This window comes from Botrytis sinoallii (genome assembly GCF_014898435.1).
Source record: "Botrytis sinoallii strain Bc 23 chromosome Unknown BSIN_020, whole genome shotgun sequence".
Lineage (NCBI taxonomy): Eukaryota > Fungi > Ascomycota > Leotiomycetes > Helotiales > Sclerotiniaceae > Botrytis > Botrytis sinoallii.
In genome coordinates this window covers 493,555-508,927 of record NW_024066047.1, presented here as the reverse complement: position 1 = coordinate 508,927, position 15,373 = coordinate 493,555, and the positions used below count along the sequence as shown (strand labels likewise).

The window sequence follows — 15,373 nt, the reverse complement described above, 5'->3', positions numbered from 1 at the left end:
AGATAAATACTCAATTTAGATGTTAAGCTATGTCACGGTGTGTTTATAGATGATCACTAAAAGAAAAGAAAAATGCTCCCTCTTTGCCCATACAAATTTACCAACCTGATTAATGTCAAGCTGGAACCCCACCATCTCATAACTGCCCCTTCCAGCTGGTAAATGAAAGACAATGGAATAAATTAAGATAAGATAAAAACTTTTGTGGTATTTCCCAATCATTTCAGTTGTTTCAACCCAACGCCTCACATTTTATATTACGCCCATCTTGAGAAGTCTAAACTATCAACCATTGGCTCATCCCCAATTGTGTCCTTGTCCGGTTCTGCCGTAGACAAAACCGACGATTTTTGAGAACTAGCGTCAACTGAACTAGATAGAAAACTGAAGTTGGCGACAGAAGCCCGGCGAATACTAGTCATGCTCTCGCGGGCCTTAGCCTCGGAAACTGCACCAGTGGATGTACCTGGTGGGGAATTATGAGTAGAATCAGATCGCTTTGGTGCATGCTTTGCTCTGAGCCGATTGATCTCACGTAGACGATTGCGCCATGGTGAAACGTGTTCTCCACCCTCACGATTTGCCCAGACCGAGGAAAAGACTGAAGCATTCATTGCTAGCAAGCGAATAAATTCCGGCAAATTCCTCAGACTGACAATTTTCATCTCAGCAGCAGGAGAAATCTCCGGGAATCCAGGTTTGCTCATGACTTGAACTTTGTAGTATGGGTCTTTTCGCAATTGTCCTTGTCGTGGATCTCTAGCAGCGGTAAAAGAGAGACGGGATTCTGGAGCAATAACAATATTGACATAGTTGAAAGCAGATGGAAATGTGTCGTATTTGAACGGCAAGCCGGAGTTGTTGAAAATGATATTCACATAGTCATTACCAATATGTCTCTTCTTTTGAGCGCACTGTGGATCCATCTCGAGATTTGTCGGCATCTGTGTTGTCACGTGAAAAACTATTTCAGAAACCCGATCTCTCCAGCAGAATACCTTCTCTCCATCCGTACCGTACATTGTGTCAAGACCCTGGGCATTGAACTTGGCCCCCTTGAGTTCGGTCACCGTCGCAAGCCCTGCAAGAAATGTATAGTACTCCTCACTGCCTGTAATATTAGCAAGTATCTCGACTTCCTGTGTCTGCTTGTCACCGATATAAATGACACCAACTTTGTGCCCATCCACGGTAAGATTGCGATCCAGAGCCTTTACAGCACGCCTAGTCATGTCGTCATCAGGAAGAGCGATCGGGCGTGTGAACTCAGTGCCTTGCGGAATTGAGGCGGTCAATTGTAGGAGGAGGTGGCTGGGGAGAACAACATTGGCATTAGAGTGTTTTGCGTCGCGTAAAGCATCGGTAGAGAGAGAGATCTGATGAGGAGGCGGCGGGCTAAACTTTTCGCGAACCATATAACAAGAAGTACCTGAAGGATGGCGCTTGGTAATTTGCGCCCAGCCTTTGTGGGTAGCCTGTTCAATGGTGACAACACTATGGCCAATAATCCAGCGCTTTTTCAGTATTTCACCATACAGTTCTGGGATAAAGTCTGGATCGGCAGAGGATTCGTCCACATCAGCATAAGCAACTCTTTGCATATAGTCCAAGGTGACTTGTGCTTGCTCATCAATCTTCTCCTTTCCATTCGCATCAGTCGAAACGAGGTTCTTGGCAATCCAACCAACTTGACCAGCACGATCAGTGAGTTTCAAGGACAGAAACCAGAAGATGATAACATGATATGCAAGAGCATATACATACTGTGGTAAATCATCCGAGCTGCTTGCTTGCACGCTTGAATCTACCAAGTTACTCTCTGTTGAAAGTGGTCCCGAGGCAACTCGAGCTCGGGGGAAGTTGTTTTTCGAGCTGTTATCCTTGCTCGGTTGATCTCGTACATTTTGAAGGTATCGGAAACATACAGCGAAAACAGTTCGGTATTCCTCTTCTCGAAAGTTGGCATATAGTTCTGGGAGTCTGGACAAACAAGCCAAAAATTCTAGAATGTGAATTGCGACATGTTGTTGAGTGATAATCTGCGACATCTTTTGAAGAATAGTCACAAGAGCTTTTCTAGTCGATCCAGGAAGTTCATGGCAGCAAATCGAAAGGGCATGGATGCAGCATTTGGCAGCCCGCTCCCACGCGCCTACACCTTGTAAGAAGGTCCTAACAATTTCATCTTCCTCGGTTTTGGAAAACTCTCGGTTATAACTTGTGACCATTGTCAAGACGTTAAAGAGACAAATGGCCACGTCAGCTTTGCGCAACCCAGATGATACTGGGGGCTCTTGAAAACTACTATCTCTGATCAAATCACATAGCAAAGATCTGAGCTTCTTTATCTGAGGAATTGATGACTTGAAAAGGGCTTGGTTGGTCAACTGAGATGGCAGGTGAACAAGAATATAGCTGTAAACTTCCCAATCACAGCCACCATCAAGGAGCTGACAAAGAACATCGAGATAAGAGTCAATGTTCAAGACAGTCTGCACAAGTGGCTGGTAAGGGTTCAAGTTATTGCTATGGTCAAGCCCCTTCTCTTCAGTATCAGTCAGATCCGGATGGGCGGACTCGACAGAGGTACGGGAGAGATCATCGGAAGCTTCTACCGCGGAATCTTGTTTGTTCTCCCGTACTGAATCTGCTTCAGCGATAGTATCTCGAGCCGCAGAGTGCTGTGAGTTCTCTTGATCAGAAACCAATCCTGCAGCATCCAAGTTTTGCGCAATGAACTTCTGATCCACATCTTCAATTATTGAAACTAGGCGTATAGTAGCATTGCCATTTGTAGTGTCTGGCAAGGCGTCGGCGTCTGGTGACATCCACATCTGGTGGTTACGCTGTAAAGTTCGATTCATGCCACTGCCTAATCTGAAGCTTTGTTTGGGAAGAGACTGTGCTTGACCGCCTGACGTACTTCGAGATAGGCGAGAATTAGATTCATCTGCTCGAGCTAACCGACTTTGCTGGGCGGCTTCATCTGCAGCGTGCTTCTTAGCTAGTGATTCAGCTGTTCGATAGAGAGAAGCGGCTAAAGTATCTGACTCTGTGAAGGGCGTAAGAAAAATTCTGTTCATCGCGTCTGCTCGAAGCCGAAAGAACATTTTTAGAGCAGATATGCGAGAGTCTGTTGGGCAGTCAGAAGCTTGTGCGATGGCAAGTAATTCTTCAAACACCCGTAATGACTTAGAGACATGCGTAAACATGGTTCTCATGAATATTTGAATAAAACCTCTCACAATGATATTGGAAGGGCTGTGCACAATAGGAGGTGCGGCATAAGAAGATGAAGACTTGCTCGACAAGATTCCATGACGAGTCCCTGGAGGCGATCCAAGAGGTGATTGCATTCGATCACTGGTGACCACACTTCTCATAATGTCTACAGCATGTTGAAATAAACTGTTGTCCAAAGTTTGTTCGGCCATCACTACAGCGAAATCAATGAATTCCTGCAGTATTGCAATATCCTTCTCATCTCGAACATATCCCAAGACTGTCACCGCAAAAGCCTCGAAAATCTCCGGTTGATCAGTAACGCTGACGATAACATATACATCTGTCACTGCTTTCAGAGCGTGCAGTCGAATATCGGGTGGGCGGGACCGATCAGCAAGGAAGCCGCCAAGAATCAGGTCAATGTTCTTTTTCCATCGTAAATCCGATGGCGAGCAACATTTGTAGTCTATGAAATGATCAATGACCAACTTTGCGCAAGTGTCTGAAAGATAGGTATGAGATCTGACGAAAAATTCAATGCAGTCGTCTTTCTGAACGAAGTTGAGTGGAGGCGAATTTAATAATTGCTCGACGCGCATAATTAGACCACCAATCAGTTCCCCCATTTTTGTTATAAACTTTTGCTGGGAAGTTTCGTCTTTGGAAGGGGGGCTTCCATTGATAGTGTTGTATATCTGAGACCGATTCGTCACTGGATCTGGAATACGTCTAGAGCAGCTAAACACAATATCAAACATTGGTGACCAGTCTTCGTCAAGCACATTCTGCATAATTCCACCTTCATGAGTGAAAAGCGAGTGAATCAGCTGCAAGATATCGCAATCAACTGAGGTACGGTCTAGCTCAAGAACCTTTCGCAGAGATGCCATAAGAAGGGTGAATGGGACCAAGGGGTAACCATTCTTTGTGTCCTTTGCAAGTAGTTTCTCCAACGCCGATATAGCACCCCTTACCTCTTTAACATTCTGGCTATATTGCTTATCATCGGACTTGTCTAACAACGGCTTTCCAACAACTTCCATCAGTATTCTAACCATTGTGAGCCCGTGATGGGATTTGCATAAGTTGCTGATACATCTCCAGGCGTCTTGATGCACATTCCAAAGAGAGCTATGTATAGAGCATAGCACCTTCACAACTGGCTGAAGCTTGCTATCTGGAATATCTCCATACGTTATGACAGCATCAAACAATTGATTGCATGCTTTGAGATCCGCCTCTGTAGCAGATGACGTACAAATCTCAAGAATCTGAGAAAGAAGGTCGGACGATGCTGAATCGGTGACAATGTTGGAGCTGAATTTGATAATATCCGCAATGAAGACAAACAGAAGAGCTAGATTAGATTCCTCATCTAAAGGCGGTTCCTCTTTTGGGAGGGAGCTCTGACGGGCAGCCTTCTTACGTGAGATTCGTTCTGCTGTTGCTGCAGACCAAGTATCCTTCAGCCATGTAGTTAATAGTGGGAGTAATTTATAATGGAAACCCGAGAGATCTTTCCCGTGTCGTGATAGTTCGATCAACGATACAAGCTGTAGGTTAAAATCTTCTCTATTTGCAGGATGACTTAATACTTGGAAAAAGCTTGCTCTTTCAGGATCATTCGAGGATGTACATTGAACGCAAGCGGTCAACAATTCGAACCCCGCGATTCGCGCTTGCTGTGGCTGAGTTGGTTCGATTAAATCTTTGCCTGCAATAAATATCATAGAAACCTATTAACAAAAAGTTAGCAAGCGGCAAGTAATATCTCGATCTAATCTACCAACATTTTCCAGGGGGAAATCAATCACAGCACGGCGTAAATGTTCCGCTGCGCGAATGCGATCTGCAAGACTATGCCCTGCTTGTAGCTGTTCAAGAGTTGGCTCATGGCTGAGTATACCTCCATGGCTAAGCTTTTGCGGAATGCTTCCATTGTCGAGCTGTAAAGGACCCGTTGCTGGAGATTGCGTACTTGGGCTTTTGGTAATTTTGCCGCCAGTCAAGCTTTTAAATACACTCGCAATTCCGCTAGAGCTCCTTGGTTCCGGCGTCTGAGCTGCGTCCCCGACAGGTGGAGGCATAGAAGCTCGAGGGTTGGAAACTCGAGGATTTCTTTGAACTCGAGAATCTGTTTCGAAATTCCATCTGTTAGTAAATGGGGGATACATTTGGATGTCTTTCGTTTCAAGATTTGAATTGCAGTGTTGTGTGCGAATCATGCAATCGAAGTTGACGAAAAGAAAATAACAAGGCAGCAGATGCTTGTAGAGCGCCGAGACAACGATGTTTCCCGATTTTAAGGCAACCGACAGCTAGCTCTATTTTTTCAAGTGGTCTCTAGCATTGTATATGGAGAATTTATAAAGGGTCATGGTAACAAGATGCACATCAGTAGAGAAACGAAACTCGGGACCTATACACTGTAGGCCATTCTAGGTTTAGCTCCCTGAGATATGATAGATGGATATTGATAGTCAGCTGATGAGAGACTTCAAGCCCATACTTCTTTATCTGGGCTCGATAAAAGCTTGATCTTGATAAAGCCAATGCAGTGAAAATTATAAGGGACGTCTGATATGTCTTGTACGAATTATCAAGTTTAATCAACATGTGTACTTATTCAATCATGGAAATTGATGTTGCATAGTGAAAGGGTGATGGATGCGTAAAGTGAAGCAGCTAAACGGGGCAAAATCCCTGAAGTATGGCGAATGAGGAGTGAATGGAATAAAGCAGCGACAGTAAACTGAACCTTCAAAATAGGATGTGAGGTGTGGATGAAGTGAAGTGGCTATTCCAATGCGAAGAATCGAACTTTCGGAAATAGGTAGCATACACACCACAAGTATCTAGGAGCCAGCTAACACACAAACATATGTCCCAAGTACCTGGTATTCATGCGAGAAGGGAGTGTAGGATGGACTTCATCAATATCCTCTATAAATTTTTGTCTTCACTTCTGAGGCTATCAAAATGTTGCCAGGTCTATAAGGCTACAAGGCTGCCAATTTCAATCAATGAAGCACATTGATGATGATGACACTAGTCTTCAATGAGGGAACTCCTCGGTTTCCTTCAATAACTAGATCAGATAAGAGTACAAATATCTCAAAATAAAGATGTCAGGGGGTGATGATGATCTTGAATGAAATCTCTGGGATACAACGAAAACTCAACGTACATCTTTGGTTCTTGTTTCAAATAGCTCATGAATTGTTTGTTGCTTTAGCTGAAATCAAGGAATCATCCTTATAAAGGTCTTTCTGTGTTCCTAATAAATCGGGTCTCGGATTATCTTCACCTCCGTCCCTCCATCCTTTTTAGGTTCTAGAAAGTTTACCAGCAAACATTATTCTGTGTCAATCACCAGCTCTTGATTTCTATTTATTAGATCTTCACACGGTCTCTTTAAATATGTCTTCAGATATTCAAACAGTTGCAGCTCTGCTTCAAGCTACCTTGGACCCAAGGCAGCATAAGCAAGGTTTGTGAACTTTTTTTTTACTCATATTTATAAAGTAATTATTGTTAACTGTTTTGTACAGCTGAGGCAGCCTTGAAAGTAGAGCAAGCCAAACCTGGATTTTCTCTCCTCCTCCTCAACATCGTTGCAGCAGATGACCTGCCAGTTAATACGAGGCTCTCGGGTGCTCTATGCTTCAAGAATTTCATCAAGTACAACTATGTGGTAAGTATCTCGCTCTAATTCCCATTCTCTGCTAACAAATCTTCAGGACGAAGAGAGAAACTACAAGCTTCCACAAAATGAAGTTTTCACGATAAAGACTGAGTTAATTGGCCTCATGGTCTCGGTCCCAAACAGTATACAAGCCCAACTTGGAGAAGCTATCAGTATTATTGCAGAATCAGACTTCTGGGACAGATGGGATACATTGGTCGATGTTGGTCACTTGCGTGCCGAATCACTTGCGTGTCGAAGTATTTACTGACTCTATGTAGGACTTGGTTTCCCGCCTCACTCCTAATAACGCTAAAATCAATAATGGTGTACTGGAAGTCGCGCATTCAATATTCAAGAGATGGAGACCGCTGTTCGCCTCAGATGCTCTATACACAGAAGTCAACCACGTACTATCAAAATTTGGTCAACCTTTTGTACAGCTTCTGGCGGTAAGATCCCACCCACTCAGAGATGTAGGCACCAGCTGATCTATTTTTCACAGAGCACCGACCAGCAGATCCAAGCAAATAAGGATAATAAAGAGGTTCTGAAGCAACATTTTGAGACAATGAACCTTTTGATGAAAGTTTTCTTCGATCTTTCTTGCCAAGATCTCCCTCCTATCTTCGAGGATAATATCGGAGACTTATCGAAACTCTTGCACAAATACCTTACATATGAAAATCCTCTTTTGGCGACGGACGACGATTCTGAGTCGGGACCTCTTGAGTTCGTGAAAGCTGGCATATGTGAGGTTTCGACACTTTACATGCAGAAATATGAAGATGCATTTGGAAGTCTTTGCGAGCCATTCATCACAAGTGCTTGGAGTCTGTTAACAACCATTGGACCGGAAACAAAATTCGATATCCTAGTTAGCAAAGCATTGCATTTTTTGACCGCAGTTGCTAGTCTTGACAAGCATGCTCAAAATTTCAATAATGGCGAGATTCTGAGTCAGGTGGTTGAGAAGGTCATTCTGCCCAATGTTAGCTTGAGAGAAACGGATATCGAACAATTCGAGGATGAGCCCATCGAGTATATCCGTAGAGATCTGGAGGGCTCAGATGCTGACACCAGAAGACGAGCAGCTACCGACTTCTTGCGCAAGCTTCTGGAGAAGTTCGAGCCACTTGTGACAGATGTTGTTGGGAGATATATCAAGCATTATCTTGACCAATTCTCCCAAAACGGTAGCGATCATTGGAAATCTAAGGATACCGCCGTATATTTGTTTTCGGCTATCGCAGCTAAGGGTGTCATCACAACAGGACAAGGAGTCAAAACCACAAACCCCTTAGTGAATGTTGTCGACTTTTTCCAACAGAATATCGCGAATGATCTTCTTGCGGAAAGCAATGTTGAGCCGATCTTGAAGGTTGATGCTATTAAATTCCTTTATACATTCCGTAGTCAATTGACCAAAGATCAATGGAAGGCGGCATTTGAACCCCTGGTCAAGAATCTAGGTTCCTCGAACTATGTGGTATACACTTACGCCGCAATTACTGTGGAAAGAGTTCTGTTTCTCACAAACGATGCAAACCAGCATATCTTTGGGAAGGAGGATGTATTGCCACTCGCCGAGAGCCTTTTAAATCACTTGTTCCATTTGATCGAGAAAGATGCCGCACCCGAGAAAATTCAGGAGAATGAGTTCCTCATGCGCTGTGTTATGAGAGTGCTCATTGTCATTAAGGACGGCGTTATTCCAATAGCAGATAACGTTTTGCAGCACTTGATCAAGATCACTCAAGTCATTGGCCAAAACCCTAGTAACCCACGCTTTTACTACTATCACTTCGAAGCCTTTGGCGCTTTGATCAGGTATGTACACAGGTTCTTTACAAGATGTAATGCTAACTTGAAAAAGATGGTCGGCGCCTTCACAACCCGACAAACTTGAGAATGATCTGTATCCTACCTTTGCTGGTATTCTCTCTAGCGACGTTCAAGGTATGCTCAATATCCACTCAAAAATGGGGTCCTGCACTAACAATCGTCAAGAATTCATGCCCTATGTCTTCCAACTATTCGCCGCTCTTCTGGAAGCCAACCCGTCCACGACACTTTCCGACTACTACAGAAACTTGATTGCCCCAATCCTAAGTCCTACTCTTTGGGAGTCTCGAGGAAACGTGCCTGCCCTGACTAGATTGCTTTCCGCAATGATCCCTAAATGCGCTGCTGAACTTGTAGCGAATAACCAACTCGAGCCAATACTTGGCATTTTCCAGAAGCTTATGGCCGGAAAATCAAGAACTGAGCTACAAAGTTTTGATGTTCTAGAAGCTTTAATTATTTCGTGCAATGTGTAAGCAACTCTAATTCTCCTCCTAACATACCAATTGTTTCTGTTCTAACATGTGATAGCTCTGCCATTGAACAATATTTCCCTACGATCTTAAACATCATGTTCACACGCCTTAACAGCAACCCTCCCGAAGCGTTTAAGCGTCGCTTTGTCCGTTTCTATCATCTCATCTCATCTAAGGATCAGCAAGGCCTTGGAGCAGATTTCTTTATAAAGCAATCAGATGCTGTACAAGACACCGTATTCGTGCCTCTTTACTTGACCATTATCCTCCCAATCACCCAGCAATTCCCTCGGCCACTAGACCGCAAAATCGCCGTCATCTCTTTGACTAAGACCCTGACCGATTCTCAAGCATTTGCTGTTAGATATAAGAAGGGTTGGTCTAAGACTTGTGAGGCTCTCCTCAAGTTGTTGGAGAACCCACCACTACCTGTCACAACCGATGATGTAGTGGCTGAAGCAGATGTCGACGACTTAAGTTTCGGAGTTGGCTTTACACAACTTAACACTTGCAAGAAGGTTGCAGTTGACGAATGGCCAGAGATCACGGATGTAAAGCTTTGGGTGGGATCATATTTGAGAGAGGCAAATCAACGACACGACAGAGCAATTTCAGGTTACGTCAACGAAAGATTAAATTCTGAGGCCAGAAGTCTTTTGGTTGAGTATATGCAGTAGGATGAAATTTATCACGCATGATACGAAGGTGACGAAGTAATATGGTGGGTTTGTACCGATAAAGGAGCATTTCAGCGAGGCAAGCGAAAATTAGGTAGATTGGTTTCCATGATTCCCACAGTGAGTAGTATTGAGAAACAAGATGCATTACCATGATACAATTCGTTCAAATTGCCTGAAATCTAGAAGTACTTGCTCTCACAGGGATATGAAGCAATCATTTACACATAGATGCTTTGAATCCTGAGACTAGAAGCAATATTCCTCGTTTCCTATCAGTCTATTGAGTAATGAACCACGATCACATACATCCATGGATATCAAAGTGCTTCAAAAACTTTTTGTATTCATAATTTTTGATGTCCTGTGGAGCAAGTCATTTCAATGGAGGAAATTCATGAAATGTGCCTGAATGGGCTTCATTACATTTTTCAACGCCCACTTCATGCCCACTTCAGATCTAGCAGTAAGAGCTTTCTAATGTTTCAATACAGTCTGAAGATCAAACATTCTCTCGAACTTAGATGCTGATCTAGGGTAAAAAGCAATGTCTGCGACATATCTTTCATTTCCACGCAAAGAGATGAATTCAATATAGCAAGCTACACGTGACCATAAATTCAAGTTAATCCGCCAATTCAACAAAATCCCTTCAATTTGCAACAACAGGTGCTTGAAAGCCTCCCAGATAATTTTTCTAAATATGACAAATAGTCAAAGAATTATATTATGTTTGAAAATCGGCAAGGAAATACAATTATTAGAAGCTAGGAGAATGAAAAATAGTGCTGAATATTTAGGGAGATAGATTTGTTTTAACTAGCCCTAGTGTCCTAGTGCGATAACCGAACCTCGATTTTGAATCCTTTGGTGGTGGGGTTTAAATTTTTACTCTGCTTCGACGACGACTCCGAGCAAAATTTCAGCATCATGAGCGCCTTTCAAAACGGCGGCATCGCATCGCGAGCCTTGGACGATGACTCCGATATTGAGGAGGAGGCTCTTGCCAACGACTATAAAGAACAGGTTCAATATGAAGGTATGGAAGAGTTGGAGCAGGTCAACTCGATGAGCATGGCACAACAGACAGATGATATTCAGTCGAGACTTGCTGCTGCTGCACAACCCTTGGACTTTTCTGCTCCTTTGGAAGTCAAGTTTGCAAGCTACGATAATTATTGTAGTTTGTTTCACTTCATTTTGAACTCTGACGGACCAGTTGACCTCGAACCACCATCGGTAAGTTCTTTGTTCATTTATCAACAGACTCGCATGGGACGCTAATTATAGCTACAGTACTACTGGGCTTGGGATGTCATCGACGAGTTCATCTACCAGTTCAACTCTTTCTGCTCGTACAGAAATCGTGTCGCACGTCAAGGTACAAATGAAGAAGAAATTCAAATCCTTCGCGAGGCGCCAAACACATGGGGATGTTACAGTGTTTTGAACGTTTTATACTCTCTCATTCAGAGATCGCAGATCAACGAGCAATTAGCTGCCATGAAGCGCAATGAAGAGCCTATGGCGGTCGCCGGTGATTATGGTTCGAAGTCCTTGTACAGAATGCTCGGATACTTCTCCATCATTGGATTATTGCGAGTTCATTGTCTCCTCGGTGATTTCAGTCTCGCCTTGAAGACACTTGACGATATCGAGCTTAACAAGAAGGCTATGTTTGCGCGCGTCATGGCCGCTCATTTCACTACCTATTACTATGTAGGATTCTCATACATGATGATGCGCAGATACGCAGATGCCATCCGCATGTTCAGCCACATCTTGATCTACGTTTCAAGAACCAAGAACTTCCAAAAGAACGCCCAGTATGACTCAATCTCCAAGAAGAACGATCAAATGTACGCTCTCATTGCCATCTGTGTGGCTTTCCACCCAACCCGTCTCGATGATACCATCCACACTGCTCTCCGCGAGAAGTATGGTGACCAACTTCTTAAACTTCAACGCGGTGGACCTGAATCTCTCCCAATCTTTGAGGAGCTATTCCGCTCTGCATGCCCCAAGTTTATCTCTCCTACTCCTCCTGACTTCGACAACCCAGAATTAAACGTCGACCCTCTCGAGCACCATCTATCTATCTTCATGGATGAGGTTAAGACGAACATGTGGAGCCCAACTGTGAAGTCCTATCTCAGGTTATACACCACCATGGATGTAAAGAAGTTGGCTGGATTCTTGGAGGTTGAACCTGAGAAGTTGAGGGGATGGTTATTGGTCAACAAGCAACGCAGCAGACAAATTAGATGGACTGATAATGGATTGTTGGACGGAGAAGTGGTCAATTCTAACGATCTCGATTATGCCATGCAAGGAGTAAGTCTATTAGAAAACATCAATGCAAAATACAAAATTGCTAATAAATTTTTACAGGATCTCATTCATATTTCTGAAGCAAAGGTCGGCCGCAAATTGGTGGACTGGTATCTCAGAAACCTTGCTCGCACATACTAAAATACCTTTCATGCTTCTCTCTTGACAATATTGCTTTCAACTCTATGGCATTGGTATGGCGTACTGGGGGGTGGAAAAGACAAATCCACGAAATGGCTTGTCAAAAATGGACGAAGGCGAGGAGCCTTACAAGTAGATCAAAATAAATTATGAAGTAAACCCCATGTATATGTATACGTTGCTGTGCTATTCCCGGGTGAAAGAGTATCCATGATTTTACCATCACAGTTGTACCTGTCGTAAGCAACTCACAAGGCTGAAAGGGAAGGCGCGACGACGACTATCTTGGCATTCAGCATGTCTCATAAAGACTACTAATAACGTAACAAAATGCATACATAATTGTTGATTCACCCATACCTTAGCTGATTAGCCAGAATCTTTCAACTTCAGTATCTGGGCATGAATAATAAATGTCTAAATAATCCTAGTACGACACCGCTGTTTCTCGCCTGAAGCCTAGAACGGACCACTTCATCCATCCACTTTGACAAATCTCAAACCAACAATCTCAAAGTTCTTATGCTCACCTCATTCGACATAAGCATTCAACAATTACTATAAAGTCGCCTTGAAAGAGACCAAATGTCTAATTTATAATTGAACAACAACTTACCATGTCGGCTCCTACTTCCCCGCACTTTAGAAGCTCAGATTCGCCATCCCCCAAATCTCCCCTTTCACCAAATATTTCTGCGCCAACAAATTCGGACTATTTTTCTTCTCGAAAGCTTAGATCTATCACAGAGCATGTCCAATATGATCATCCGCCTAACCAACGGGTAAACTCGATGTCGAGCATATCCTTCAGAGGGGGTTCGAGAGGTCCGCGGCCCTTGAAAGACGGGAAGGGAGGTAAAGGAAAGAAGACGCTGACTCGTCCTCGTCTGAGGGGCTCGAGTCCACCTCCTCCACCGTAAGTTGTGTCCCATTTCCTTATTCTTTGTGCGACGATGTTTTGTTTCAAGGGAAGGTGGGAATAGGCCGTACCATCAAATCAAAGTATACTTTATAATGTCCCACGCTTTCCTTCCCGGATCCTAGCGGCCGAAATCTGGGGGCGGGTGATCAACCCCACTTGGTTTCTATATCGCGCAAGACAGCTCTCTATGGTTGATCTGGATCTTTATTGCATTACTACCCAATATCTCTTTGCGATACATGAATCTGACACTAATGGCGCCCAACAACAGAAAGTTTAAAGGAAAAGTCTCATTCGATAGCATTGGATCGCTATCAGAAGACACAGAGAGGAATACAAGAAGTTACACTCAGAACTCTAAACATGAAGGATATCAATACAAACGATCCTCGAGGACTTTCATGGTCGGCATAGACGAGAATTCCTATTCGGATATCGCTTTACAATGGATGCTAGAGGAGCTCGTCGACGATGGAGACCAAATTATCTGCTTAAGGGTTGTTGATAAAGATTCGAAGTTGATCACTGACAGAGCCCTGGAGATCAAGCAATATCAGCAGGATGCGAGAGAACTACTAGATGCGATACAAAAGAAGAACGATGATAATAAAGCTGTCAGTATTGTACTGGAGTATGCCATAGGCAAAGTCCATACAACTTTTCAAAAGATGGTAAGTTTGGACCGTTGGGTGTTCGCAGATAATTATCGCCACTTACTAACAATTCGGGTGTCCAGATCCAAATTTACGAACCTGCAATGCTCATCGTTGGAACTCGGGGGCGAAGTCTTGGGGGGTTCCAAGGTTTGATGGGAAACAGAAACTCGTTCTCAAAATGGTGCTTGCAGTATTCGCCCATACCAGTCGTTGTCGTAAGACCCACGGATAAAAGGTTAAAGAAGAAGCAAAAACGAGATGCAGATCCGGCACGTCAAAGTTACACTCGCATTTTACAAGAGAGTGGGGTTAGCGGACATGAAACGTCAATCGTTGCAAGCAATCTCGAGAGTGCAACTGGTCCCCTTATTGAAGCGCACGCGGTAGCAGCTGCTCTTGGTTTACCAGCGGAATTTGATCCCACATTGACGCCATTTACCCTTGAAGGCAGCCGACCTCTCAAAAAGACAGATTCCGGTAAGAGCGAAGCGACAAGCACCAGTGGGTTTGATTCTCGACCTCAGAGTCCGGAGATGATTGTGAAGAGTCCTAGATCTGCACAGCTTGATAGTCCCATCATGAGCGGGGATGATTCTAGTGAGGGAGAAGGGGATGATGATGAAGGAGAATTCGAGGCAGTGCCTGGACACTTGTTACTTGGCAACGACGATATCCCTCAGCCAAACCCAGAAATTGAGAAGAAGAAAAAGCTTCATGAGATGGAGCTCGAAGAGGCAAAAGCTCTAGGCCGAAAATCTTCTACTGGCTCTACTGACAGCGTTGATCCAGATGGTAGAGGCGAGGGGAATCGACTAGCCGGCCCGGGCGAATCTTTATACGGAATATCGAATGGCGAATATCACTCTTACGAAAATGCTCTGTTATTGATACCTTCCTTTATTTAGCTTAAGTTAATTTGCTGACTTTTGGAATTGCTCGCACTCGGGCCAAGCTTGTATTGGGTAAGTGGGAGATACGACGGAGAGGAGGGGATGGATGAACTTTATGAATGAAATGAATGTTATGACAGCAATGACGAGGGCATCAGGTTAAATTCGGGATGGGAATGGGTAAAGGATCGCATCCATGCTTCGGTATATGCACAATTGGGAGGTTGCACAGCTGGCCATGATATGAAGGAAGGGCATATCGGTAGGAGTTTTTGGTCTTTTTCCTCTAATACAAGCGACACTTTTAAGTTATGAACATCATCCTTATATTATGTTTGCTCCAACAATTTTAAAATACAGTGAGACCGAAGCCGTGCTGTTTGACAATGATGTTGATTTCTGCATTAGGCGGACGAAGAAACCTCGAAGTAAAGGTGCTTCATGGTACTCTATAATGTGGGAAGTTGGGTCCGACACTTAGACACACTCTGACGCTCCTTAATAAGCTCGTAATCAGACTGAATG

At 43.8% G+C, this 15,373-nt stretch overlaps 4 protein-coding genes across 4 annotated transcripts; 3 read left to right on the top strand and 1 right to left on the bottom strand.

Moving 5' to 3' along the window:
• Positions 1-257: 257 nt before the first annotated feature.
• EAF02_009562 (uncharacterized protein) lies at positions 258-5,399 on the bottom strand (the record flags this gene model as incomplete). Its single annotated transcript, XM_038905610.1, has 2 exons — positions 258-4,961; positions 5,016-5,399. 2 exons carry the CDS (start codon positions 5,397-5,399, stop codon positions 258-260), a joined length of 5,088 nt encoding a protein of 1,695 aa, XP_038754668.1.
• Positions 5,400-6,645: 1,246 nt separating this feature from the next.
• On the top strand, positions 6,646-9,908 carry EAF02_009561 (uncharacterized protein; the record flags this gene model as incomplete). The annotated part of the gene is made up of 8 exons (XM_038905609.1): positions 6,646-6,715; positions 6,777-6,919; positions 6,966-7,133; positions 7,192-7,362; positions 7,416-8,740; positions 8,787-8,869; positions 8,921-9,227; positions 9,287-9,908. The coding sequence occupies 8 exons, from the start codon at positions 6,646-6,648 to the stop codon at positions 9,906-9,908; spliced, it is 2,889 nt and encodes a 962-aa protein (XP_038754667.1).
• Positions 9,909-10,838: 930 nt separating this feature from the next.
• Positions 10,839-12,380, top strand: EAF02_009560 (uncharacterized protein; the record flags this gene model as incomplete). The annotated part of the gene is made up of 3 exons (XM_038905608.1): positions 10,839-11,147; positions 11,205-12,242; positions 12,300-12,380. The coding sequence occupies 3 exons, from the start codon at positions 10,839-10,841 to the stop codon at positions 12,378-12,380; spliced, it is 1,428 nt and encodes a 475-aa protein (XP_038754666.1).
• Positions 12,381-12,741: 361 nt separating this feature from the next.
• EAF02_009559 (uncharacterized protein) lies at positions 12,742-15,174 on the top strand. The gene is made up of 3 exons (XM_038905607.1): positions 12,742-13,296; positions 13,574-13,973; positions 14,039-15,174. Exons 1-3 carry the CDS (start codon positions 12,998-13,000, stop codon positions 14,861-14,863), a joined length of 1,524 nt encoding a protein of 507 aa, XP_038754665.1. The 5' UTR covers positions 12,742-12,997; the 3' UTR covers positions 14,864-15,174.
• Positions 15,175-15,373: the final 199 nt, after the last annotated feature.

Coding starts and splice junctions, on each gene's coding strand:
- EAF02_009559 (XM_038905607.1), top strand. CDS start 12,998: ATGTCGGCTCCTACTTCCCCGCACTTTAGAAGCTCAGATTCGCCATCC. Junction 13,297..13,573: donor TCGAGTCCACCTCCTCCACC/GTAAGTTGTGTC, acceptor GCCCAACAACAG/AAAGTTTAAAGGAAAAGTCT. Junction 13,974..14,038: donor ATACAACTTTTCAAAAGATG/GTAAGTTTGGAC, acceptor TCGGGTGTCCAG/ATCCAAATTTACGAACCTGC.